The sequence below is a fragment of the Chionomys nivalis genome, chromosome 3 (assembly GCF_950005125.1).
Source record: "Chionomys nivalis chromosome 3, mChiNiv1.1, whole genome shotgun sequence".
In the NCBI taxonomy this organism is placed as follows: Eukaryota; Metazoa; Chordata; class Mammalia; order Rodentia; family Cricetidae; genus Chionomys; species Chionomys nivalis.
Genome location: NC_080088.1, coordinates 120,644,034 through 120,656,051, shown reverse-complemented (window position 1 = coordinate 120,656,051; position 12,018 = coordinate 120,644,034). Strand labels below are relative to the sequence as shown.

The following is a 12,018-nucleotide window of genomic DNA, read 5'->3' as shown; positions in this document are numbered from 1 at the left end:
TTCTTGCCTTCCATCTTACTGAGGCAGGGTCTCTCTGGCTTTCGTCATGCTGCACACATCAGGACAGCTGGCTTACAAGCTTTATGACTCCTCTCTCTGCCTCCCACCTTGCTGTGGTTGCTGGGATTACAGACATGTGAACACTACGCCCGGCTTTTCATGTGGGTTTTGGGGACTACACTCAGATTTTCAGGGCTGTGTGACAGGGCTTTTACCTGTCAAACGTCAAGCCATGTGCACTTTTTAAGATCAACTGTCAGCAGTAAATGGTAGTTAATACCCGTAATCATAGCATAGGCAGAAATACTTATATCTGTGAATTTAAGGCCAGCCTGGGTTAAAGAGTCAGACCCTGTCTCAAAAAGTAAAACAAAACAAAACGGGGCTAATTGTCCATTTTGTCGACAATTCATATGTAATTTTGCCTAATTCCTTCAGCATTTACTAATCATCTGTTCCGGAGATGTAAAGTTAGGATTCTGGGACAGATTTTTGTCATTTCCCCTGTTTACTTCTTTGTGAACATGGTGTTTCATAGTTAGTAAATCTGGAAAGAGAAGGAAAGACATCCATCTTCTATCACCTAGACCTGCAGGTTTAAAGACTCACTGAACCCCAGGAAGCTCCTTCATGCCCCTGCATTTCAGCTGTAGCAGGACATGGTGGCATGCCTGTAGTCCCAGTTACTAGGGGCACACAGTAAAAAGTTTGTCTAAGTTCAGAAGTTCAAGATCTGCCTGGGCGACATAGCGAGTATCTGCTTCAAAACAAAACCACAACAGGAAAAATTTAAAGACGCATTTAAAACTTAAAGAGTGGGTTTTGTATTTGACCCCAATTCCAGCGCTCCAGCCTCGTGCCATGTTTCTAGCCCTATTTCGTTCCTCGTGCTTACAGGCAAGCATGTCACTCAGTGAGCCATTTCTCCAGTCCTCGCTCTAATTCTTTTATTTAATTTTTTTTTTTTTTTTTTTTTTTTTGGTTTTTCGAGACAGGGTTTCTCTGTGGTTTTGGAGCCTGTCCTGGAACTAGCTCTTGTAGACCAGGCTGGTCTCGAACTCACAGAGATCCGCCTGCCTCTGCCTCCCAAGTGCTGGGATTAAAGGCGTGCGCCACCACCGCCCGGCCTATTTAATTTTTAAAATTAAGACTTATTTATTTTTATGTGCATGTAAGTGCATTTCATGTGTGCCTGGCGCCCGTGGAGGCCAGGAGAGGGTGCTCGGATCCTCAGAACTGGAGCTATGGATGAGGACTGTGTGGTGCTGGAATCCTCAGGACTGGAGCTATGGATGGGGACTGTGTGGTGCTGGGATCCACAGAACTAGAGCTATGGACGAGGACTATGTGGTGCTGGGATCCACAGAACTGGAGTTATGGATGAGGACTGTGTGGTGCTGGGATCCTCAGGACTGGAGCTATGGATGAGGACTGTGTGGTGCTGGGATCCACAGAACTGGAGTTAGTTATGGATTGAGGACCATGTGGTACTGGGATCCACAGAACTGGAGCTATGGATGAGGACTGTATGGTGCTGGGATCCTCAGGACTGGAGTTATGGATGAGGACCATGTGGTGCTGGGATCCACAGAAGTGGAGCTATGAATGAGGGACTATGTGGTGCTAGAATCTGAACCCTGAACCCTGATCTTCTGCAAGAGTAGCCGTTGATCTCAACCACTGAGTAAACTCTCCAGCCAGCCCGACTCTCAATTCTTGATACCTGATTTGTATGCTATGGCTTGAACACTACTTTGTTACAAAGATTGGAAGTTAAGTACACCAGTTTATGATTCTAGATTGCCTCGTCTTGCCTGTCTCAGCTGATGCTGAAATGTCTTCTTCCATAAAATAATAGAAAATAAACCTCTAAGGGCACTGAACACAAGTCAGATACAATTCAGTCACTTCGCAAGGAATCACACTCAGCACACAGGTGGCCCAACACCCTCAGCCCTCACCTTGCATAATCAACAGGAGTCTTTCCGCTAGAATCTTGTGTGCCTGGGTCAGCTCCATATACTGCCAATAATTCAGCCTGCAAAATCTGTCCTGCTTTGGAGGCGACATGGAGTGGAGTGCTGCCTTTTTCCTAAGAATTATTAATAAAAGTAAACACAAAAAAAAAGAAAAAGAAAACTAAGTAAACAGCCTATTCAAATACAACTCAGTTTCAATCTATTATCTGAACCAACTGACGTTTCCGTACAGGATGAAAGAAGTTGGCTTGGGCTCCTAGAGATAGCAGTCTCAGACAGGTCTCAAGGTTCCCTGTTCTCACACTTGAATGGAGTTGCTGAAAAACAAACACAGAAAGAGTAGTTGTAAAAGTGTTAGGAGTGATGTGCTGGAGCAGCCAGTGACCTATTTTAATGCACTCTCTATTAGTAACAGATCTTTATTGTCTCAGGAAAACGGGGAGTCTCTGCTGTTCACAATGGCTGTAGGCTGCAGGTGAGTCTCGCCTATTTTACCCACAAGGAACTAGAACTGTGAAGCCCAGTCTGCCCAGATGCGGGGCTTGCCGGGTAGGGCCCAACTATAACCCAAGTGGGAAGCACTTGAAAAGGAGGCTCTGCGATTGAGTGGAAAGGATTTCAAGGCCTACTGCCTTCCAGCTGTGTGATCTGAGGAGAACTCTGGGCAGTAGAACCTGGGTATCTCGGTGCCATCTGCCAATGGGGTTATTGTGAGGAATCAGTGATACAGAAAATGCTTCAAAACTCAGACACGGCTACACTAGTGATTATTAGCTGCCGATCCCAGCTCCCTTACACCACCCACTGTCAATGTGCACTGCCCACCTCTCCATACAGTGCTCCCACGAGGCTGTTCTTGGTGGGAAATACTGACACTGTGCTATGCTAATTCCTTATTATCACAGAAAGGCTTTTAAACAAGAAGAAAACAAGCTGCTTTCTTTCAAGTTTAATCTAGAACTGTTCCAAATGTAGTAATAGGCACCACAGTAACAGAGAAACCAATGTAGTCAGTTTTTTTTAATTCTTTAATCGTATGTATGTATGTACATATGTATGTTTGTTTGTGTGTGTGTGTGTGTGTGTGTGTGTGTGTATGTGCACATTGAGTGCAGGTACCCACAGATGCCAGAAGAGGGTGTCAGATACCCTGGAGTTAGAGCTACAGGTGGTTGTGAGTCATCTGATATGGGTCATCATCATCATCATCATCAACACACTCTTTCATACAAGGTCTTACTATGTAGTTCTGGCTGGCCTCGAACTCACTATATAGACCAGGTCAGCCTTGAATTCCTAGCTATCTCCCAGCCTCTGCCTCCCAAAAGCCAGGGAGTAAAGGTACATGCCACCAGACTTGGCTATATTTTTTATTTGGTAAAAAAGGAGAGAAACTGTTTAAAATTTATTAATGAGTAGGAAAATTATATCTATGTCTATGTAAAAATTAGTACTGTGAATTGCACAATGTTGCTGAGTGAGCATCTAGCTCAAAGCACTGCTCTGAAACTCAAGATGAACATTTCTACAGCATCTCAGAACCGCCAAGGCCCAGAGAAAGCGTGCGTCCGCCAGCCAACAGCCCTGCACGCAGCAGCTCTACTCACTTCTCAAGCTCTACCTCCTCTCCCTGCCATTCTAATGTTTTAGAAACAAGCATCCTGGAAACATCCTAGACCCTTCTAGAAACACTCCTTTGAAATGGCTATTATTTCCAAGTAGGGAACTTACAAAATATATATGTGAAAAATGTACTGAAAAACACAAATTAATTAATTAATTAAAAACCTTACAAAAAGAGGAAAACTGCTGCTTCTGAGATATTTACTTTCCTTTGTCTAGTACGTCTAGAAGGAGGACTAACTGTGCTTAAGAGAAAAAAGAAGACTGCATTAGAAAGCCGCCGGAACTTTTAACTGTATAAAAGAGATTGGTCTCTCCCTCCTGTCTCAGTGGGCTCCCCAGGGACTGGAAAGAGCGCACCTACCTTACTAAGATCTTTGGCAGTCACACTGTCATCGTCACGGCAGGGCAATCGGTGAACAAACGCTAACATCTGATATTTGGCTCTGATGAATTCTGCTTTATTGGGGCTGGTTTGAAAACAAAAAAGAAAACAGTTCACTTGCAGTTCAGACACATTTCTCATTCTTTGTACTGTAAGAAGAGGAAGTGACCAAACCCCCAACTTGAGAATACATTTCAGCAGTGCTGAAGATCTGATCTGAAAACATGTTACAGAACGCCACTTTTTGTAGCGTCTTTCTTCCCTTTCTAACTTCCTTCACGACGGACGGAGCCTCAGGAGGAAGCAGCAGTTGGTCCTGTGTTAATAGGTGAGGCACTGGGCAGAACACTGCTGCAGGGAGCCAGATTTCTGGTCTGAATGCCACTAGTTCTGATCACAACTAGTCACCAAGCCCTGGTCTCCGACTGGAGAAATCATTATGCTCAGTTGGGTAACTAGGCAAGCAATGCCCCCCCCCCCCCAACAGCAAACGCCCCAGGCACAAGGCTGATCAAAATAGCCACATTCTTCCAACAGGGCCATTTGTTGCGAAGAAATAGAAATAGTTAGAAACATTGCACTCACTGCACTTTATCCTGTGGATTAGCTTTCCGTCTTCCACTCATAACAGACGCGGGGTCCAGCAAAGAATGCTCCCATATAGAATTAGCACCATTGTTATACAAAGTCTCAACCATCTGAAACCAAGCAGTATGAGATGTTTATTTTATTTCCTCAAATATTCCAAAAGAATCAGTGGAAAAAAATGGAAAAATAATGCTCTGTTAAAAACACTACCACGCCTGTGCAGCGCTCATTCCTGTTTCTGATTGTGGAGTGAGACTGAGGAACTTGAGGGAGGTAGGGTTCCACTCTGCTTGTAGGACAGTCTGTACATACTTACATTACAAACTGAAGGAGAAGTGACTGACTCTTTAGGATGGCATTTGCCTGCCTGAACAAATGATATTTACCCATGTACACACTATTCACTTGATATCTCTCATTAAATACACCTATTTAAAATTTTTATTAATAATGTTAGTTTTCTTATACATACTTAAATAAAATAACACAATGAACAAATGTTTGAATGTTCTTTCTCTCATGTTCCATTGTGAGTCATGTCCCACCCTTCAAAATCTGATGCCTTAGTGTCAGCCCTAGTATCTCCAATTACTCGCCTCTGTACCGTTTGTAAACTCTAAAACTGTAAACAAAAACAGACCTGGGATAGCACACTCCTTTCACGTGAGAGTGGCCCCTTGGGAATTTCTAAGTAGAACTTTTTGGTTTGGTTGTTTTGTTTTTTTGGAGACAGGGCTTCTCTGTATAGCCCTGGCTGTCTTGAAACTCACCTCCTGAGTGCTGGGATTAAAGGCATGCATCACTACTGCCTGGCTTAAGTAGAATGTTTTAACGAACATCTCAACTTCATTACCAAACAGGACTCCCAGGAAGGTCTGTCCTGCTTGTGCAGCTCATGGGCATCTCTTACCAGTAACCCAGAACACTTGCTTTGGTACCTTGGTTCATACAAGCTTAAGGAGCACGGTGTGCAGCTGTTGCAGATTTAGTGAGATGTGGATTAAGACAAATATCACAAAATGCACTGCTGGGAAAGCCTACTTCTGTACACTGTGCAAATGTCCCAGCAGAAAACTCTGCCTACAATGCATGCCCCAAGTTTCAGAAGAACTGAAGAATGTGTACCTCAAATAAAAGTACAAGGAACATGACATCGGATCTCAAATAAGACAAAGACTGCCCTGCGACAAGTGTTAGGCGTGCAATCAAAACATGCTCACTTAGTCTCTGCCTGGCAGTGAGGGCTTTAAAAATACCTCAGATGCTGAAGCGATCTCTGAGGAAACCGAGTCTACATTTCTATCAAAGCAGGAAAAAGTGGTCTAAAAATGTGAGCAGGTACTCAGGGACTGCAAGTTAATGAAAGCTTCTCAGCAGTGGCTTTTAGGATCATTCATCACAGCCTACAGGAAAGAGAGACCTTTTAAAGATAACTGCTACGGCCTAGAGGGGTGGCCCAGTGGTTCTTGCAGACCTAGGTTTGGGTCCCAGAACCTACATACTCACAACCACCTGTAACTCCAGTTTCAGGACATCCTGTGCCCTCTTCTGCCCTCTGTGGGCACATACATACATGCAGGAAAGATACTTACAAAATAAGTAAATCTAAAAAAAAGGTTAAAAAATAAAAATTTCTGGGGGCTGGAGAAATGGCTCAGTGGTAAAGAGCACTGGTTGCTCTTCCAAAGTAACCAGGTTCAATTTCCAGCACTCACACGCAGCTCACAACTGTCTATAACTCCAGTTCTAGGGAATTCTGACACCCTCATACAAACATACATGCAGGCAAAACACCAATGCATTAAAAATAATTAATTATAAAATAAATTCTGAGCTGGATGATGGTACACGCATTTAATCCCAGCACTGGAGATAGAGACAGACGGATCTCTGTGAGTCTGAGGCCAGCCTGGTCTACAGAGCAAGTTCCAGGACAGGCTCCAAAGTTATACAGAGAAACCCTGTCCTGAAAAACCAAATAAATCAATAAATAAAATACTTAACTAAAAATTAAACAATAAAATAATTTCTGATGTTAGGCATGGTGGTGCATACCTTTAATTTTAGCATTTAGGAAACAGAGGCAAGAGGAGATCCGTGAGTTCAAGACCAGCCATGGCTACATAGTGAGACTCTTGTCTCAAACAAAACAAAACAATTTCTGGTGACAGTCTAGAAAGTAAGCAGTGAAAACTTAATAAGAAATTTAGACATTTATTGATACATTTTGTTGATATATCTGTCTATGTATAACTGCTTCTGGGGAAGCAAGATTATGTAAGGTGAGCAAGGAAAGACTAGATAATGACATCAATACAAGACAATATTGTATACTATACACAGAAATGAAGAGCACAACATTTTATCCAATTATGATCCAAATATTCTTATAGGATTTAAGGTATATATTAGATCTTTTAGTTGCTAAAATAACAATCCCTAAAACACAAATTTCCAATTATGAAAAATGTTCTTATCATTTACCTGAAGCAGTGTTGGAGGCCATGGTGTGTGTTTAAGATGCCTTACTTGGGAGATATGGCGCCCTAGACTCCGATGAACACTGCAACACTCATCACATATAAAAGTTCCCCTATTTACTGATGCCCAGGAAGGATCTGGAAAAAGAACAACACCTCAGTGGCAAGGACGCTAATTGGTTGTATACAGGATAGCAAAAGATGGCTGATGTTTGGTTTTTAAGGGAAAAAAAAACAGAGTATGTTTTTGTTGTTTTATATGCTCCTCAACATCTGAAGCGGAGGGACCAGCTGAGGATGCTACCCACCTTGACAGATCAGGTTTACTGAACTAAGACAGCCTTACACATGCATCTGCCTTCCTGTGTGGGCCAGTCTCTAGCCTGAACGTGGGTTTACCACATGTGCTCTGTGGAATGTTAGTTAAGGAAGCAGAATGAAGGAGCTGGGTAGATCATTCCACTGTTTCCTTGTAGGGCTGAACCTGGGGCCTTGTCCATGCTGAGCTAGAGCTCTATCATTGAGTTCCATCTTCAGCTTGATGAATCATTTTGAGTCCATCTTTGTAAATAAGACTACATGATCTTGACAGTGCATTATCCAAGTAACAGTATCTAAGGTAAACAGTGAGGTGACTGTTGCTCAGTGCAGGAGGTCAAGTCCCACATGCTAACAGAAAGTCAGAAGAGACCTGCAGAAGCACTCAGCTCTTCTCCGAGGGCAGGAGGGTGCCCGCTCTGCTAAGGCAATGCTCTATGCCAATACTAGTTGCTTTAGACAACCTGCTGGATCCAGTCTTGCAGCTGACTTGAAGGAAGGTGCCTCACAGATATAAAGAGGTAAACCAAAATGAACAAGATTTCTCATTGAGTACAATACTTTTTTTCCTTTGGAATCCACAGAACTACATCAGACAACCTTTCAGAAGTGGAATAATTTACACTAGGTGAGCAGGATGGATCTGGGCAAGTAATCTGAGCCTTAGAAATCCCAAATAAAGATACGCCTTTCTCATCCCATCAGACTCACAGTGGGGTGACAATAGGTGCTACTTACTCCAGCTGCATGGCCTAAGGGTTACATTTTAAAATTCTTCAACATCCACAAAAATCTCCGAAATGCATATATGTCATGTTTACCATTTTTAACAGTTTATTTTAACCCTTTCAAACCTTATAATGAAAAGTTATGGGTTATCAAAGACAAATCCTGGGAGCCACAGAACACAATTGTTAGAGGGTTGGTTATAGGGACGAACAGTCCATGGTTTGAATCCCAACTCTGCCGCCACTTCTTGTGCAATAATGTGAGGTAAATTACTTCTCTGAGTGTCTTCACAGTGGGAAAGGGGAGAGACAATGTAAAAAATAAGAATAAGTAAAGTGTCTGTCATGGGGGCTTGTTTTTTTTGTTTTTTGTTTTTTTTTTTGGTTTTTTGAGATAGGGTTTCTCGGTGGTTTTGGAGCCTGAGGAATGATGCATTTTAAATTAACTAGATTCATTAAAAACAAACAAATCAGGACTGTGCATGTGACTCTCCTAGGAATTGGGAGGTCCTGGCTTTGGCCCCGGCGCCACAAAGGTAAACAAGACATAATCATAGTGAAGTGTCTTCTCTAAAGCAAAACAGAAGAGAATCCAGCAGGCTTAACCATAGGTGCTACTATGCCATTCTAAGGAGCGGTGGGAAGCATGAAGGCTCTGAGCAGACGCACCGCAACATCGCGTTCTGCATTGATCTGGTAGTATTAAGACTAGACGTGTGGCTTCGCTTTTCATTATCAGAGGCTCACAGTACTCCTGGGCAAATCAGACAGGAAAAGGAGAGCAATGGCTTAACAGGCATTAAGCAATGGTCTCAAATAATCACTTAAACACCATGGATCAGAATCCCAAGGAAAGGATACTGACGACAACAACAACAATAACAAACCGAAAGTTAAGTTTCTATGAATGAGGTTGGGTGAAGCCCTTCCAGTTTATCTGGAAGGCAGGGTTTTTAATAAGGCTCACGAGCACCACAAATGGACTTCAAAAGTATCTGTGCCCCCACCCATCTTAAGCAAATTTTGTCCAGAAGAGTTAAGTATTTGAGCACCTTCTGAGCCGGCCTTGGCATTAATATTTCAAAGGAGCCCTAATCCTTCAGGTAACCCTCCACCTACGCTGTGCACAAAGGGGGCACAAACTCCTAGCTGCTCGTTCAGCCTTCAAGGAAGGAAGTGACTCAAGTCTTGCTAGAGTGTGGCATTCAAGACAATAACATCAAACAACAGAAAAGGCCTGGAGATGCTACAAACGGACAAGGCAGCGGTCAGGGCAGCAAGGAGAGGCAATCTGCTTTGCTGTGTGCCTTCCACGGCAGAAGCAAAGAACGTGCATGCCGAGAGGAAGCTTTAAGTTAGACACGCATGAATCAACGGAAAACGTGCAAGAAAAGGAAGCGGAACAAACAGCATTTGCTGAGAAAATGATAGTTTGTATAAACCAGGCTAACAGTATAAAGCACTTCTTTTAAAACTTTCCCTGCCTGTCCTTATCTTCCATCTGAACGGTTAACCTGTAGTACTCAGGACCATGAAATAAGGGTTACCACAGCACCATTTATAACCAGCCTCTGCTTCTAAATGACAAGATGAAGATAAAAACAGTTGCAAACGGCTGGAGTTCAATGACTTAATTAAAGTTATTTAAACACTACTGTACCAGGAAAGTCATCAAATATGTAAGTGACTTCAAACTTGAAGTTAATCAAGTCCAAGAACCAAAACAAGCACACACACACACAAATCTGAATTGAGACCTGACAATTGGGTTCCAATTACTAAGTCAGATCCAATCTTCAAATCCAAATACTATTCGCAGTAAGAACCGTTTGGTCGTTCGATGTCCCCGAGTTTACACCGCCAGCGACTGTGTGTGGTACGACTGTGAAGCCAAACTGTAGCTGAAGGAACTACAAGGGTTTTGAACTGAGTACCATCATACAAAAGAGACGATCCCTAGGGAATATCCACTGACCACTGCGCGCTGTACTAGTGATAGTTTCCGTCGGAGAAACGAGGAAATCAGGTTTGAGCAAGTAAAGCCATCAGTCCAAGGTCATGTAGAGGCGAAATCTGGTGGAAACTTAGATCCTCAAACTTCAGACCCCGAGCTAGGGCTGTCCCCCAGGAGTGTCTGCCGGGCGCAGGGCAATCGTCCACTGGGGCCCCTCGGGCAGCGCAGCCGAGCGGTCGCGCACACGCACTGGCCGGGGGACCGGGAAGGGGAAACACCTGCAGCCTTGGGCGGCCCGCGTCTGACTCCTGTCACTGGTTTTCCGGGGCTGCCGTCCCGTCTCGTCCCGTCCCGTCCGCTCCCGGGCTCGTCGCCTCTGCCCTCTGCCGGGCCGCGGGAGGGAGGGACCCCCGGGCGGCGCGGCTGACAGGCTCGGGGTCGTCTCGCGCCGGGGCGGCCTGGGGGTCGGTGCGGCTGGGCCGCAGTCACCCCCCCCCCCCCCGCCCGCGGGGACCGCCCCGCCAGGGGTCCCGGCCCCGAGAGCGAGGCGAGCGGGCCCCGCCGGCGTCACTCACCCGGGCCGCTGCAGTCGGCGCACACGTCGCTGCTCCGGAGCCGCTTCGACATGGTTCCCGCTTCACCTGCCGGGAACCCCGCGACTATAGAGGCGGCGGCTGCGCTTCCGCTCTAACGGGTCCCCGGGCGGCGCTGACGGCGCCTCTCCCCTCAGCGCCTAGCAGCCCCGGCACACTACGCACGCGCGGGGAGACGTCCTGCTGAGCCTGGCGGGTCATGTGACCGGAAAGGGCACGCTTCCTTAAAGCCATCTTGAATGAGGGCAGAGGTCTGCCCGAGCATCCTTTACCTGTCTCTAAATACTCTCGCAGTTGGGCTCTCCCTTACTAAAGTGATTCCTGGATCCACTACTGATTAGTACCAGAGTAAGAAGTAAAACCTTGTGATAAAAACTCTAAACATACAATCTCCTGGAGATAATAATATAGTTAAGTTCAATAGTTAAGTTCATTTAGCCATTCCCAGAAGCAAGGGTCATGTCCATCTCTCACATGAGAAGTTTGATGGTTACCACACACTCCTCCATTGACGCTTTTAGGTACCATCTTAAAGTTATTAATCCTTCACTCATTCTTCAAGGACTTCACACCCGAAGAGAATGGACTAGGTCGGTCAGAATTCTTGACCGGCCGCTGCAATCATCTGAAAAGCTGAATGTATGTTGGAACCAAGAAGGAAGCGGGAATGCTTGCATTGGACGACTTCGTGACAGTTGTAAATATCTAGGCAGACATAACACTTGGCTCTTCATGTGTCAAGAAGATATAGTGCCTGCAGTCGCAATCCAAAGGACGGATTTTACTTGTGCATATTGTGGGCCAGCCTGAATGTTCTATTAGTCCTTTGGGCCGCAACCCTAAATCTGAACGACTAGCATAATGAGACTGATGCAGGACAAACGTTCATGGAAAGTACTTTGAATTGTAGAGGAGTTGGGAATTCAGACAAAATAGTGGTTTTCAACTGGGCGATTTTTCTCCTCCAGGGGACAACTGTCTGGGGACATTTTGGGGGAAGAGTGCTGATGGCATTGAATAGGCAGCGCTCGCCCTTCTCTACAGAGCATAACCTCCACAGCAAAGAACCACCCAGCTCAAATATTCCAAAGTGTAGAAGCCTAGAGACACAGCTACCCCGTTATGAGGGTATTTGGTGTCACCTCTCCAGGGTTCAGTTCTTCCGTGAAAACGATTTCGTGTTGCCCACATCCAAAATGGCTTCGGACCAATCGTGGACGGCACCAGCCAGATGGTTTGGTCCAGGTTCGCACCCCCGGGCTTCTGAGCCAATGGAAGGAGCCCAGTTGTGGGACGAACCACTGGACGGGGCTGGAGCAGGGGGGGCAGAGCTAGGGAGCGCGCACCCTAAACTTTTCACGTGGGGATCT

General features: G+C 45.2%; 1 protein-coding gene across 9 annotated transcripts in view; it reads right to left on the bottom strand.

The window, feature by feature from the left end:
- The window catches only part of Git2 (GIT ArfGAP 2), a 51,099-nt gene extending 40,307 nt beyond the window's left edge, over positions 1 to 10,792 (bottom strand). For all 9 annotated transcript variants that reach the window (XM_057763602.1, XM_057763605.1, XM_057763604.1 and 6 more), the window contains exons 1-6: positions 10,631 to 10,792; positions 7,060 to 7,193; positions 4,573 to 4,685; positions 3,967 to 4,072; positions 2,210 to 2,296; positions 1,962 to 2,092 (exon numbers count right to left, since the gene is read on the bottom strand). In XM_057763602.1, the coding sequence (XP_057619585.1) occupies positions 1,962 to 2,092; positions 2,210 to 2,296; positions 3,967 to 4,072; positions 4,573 to 4,685; positions 7,060 to 7,193; positions 10,631 to 10,682 (623 nt within the window). In that variant the 5' untranslated portion in view covers positions 10,683 to 10,792. The remainder of the gene's footprint in view (positions 1 to 1,961; positions 2,093 to 2,209; positions 2,297 to 3,966; positions 4,073 to 4,572; positions 4,686 to 7,059; positions 7,194 to 10,630) is intronic.
- Positions 10,793 to 12,018: the final 1,226 nt, after the last annotated feature.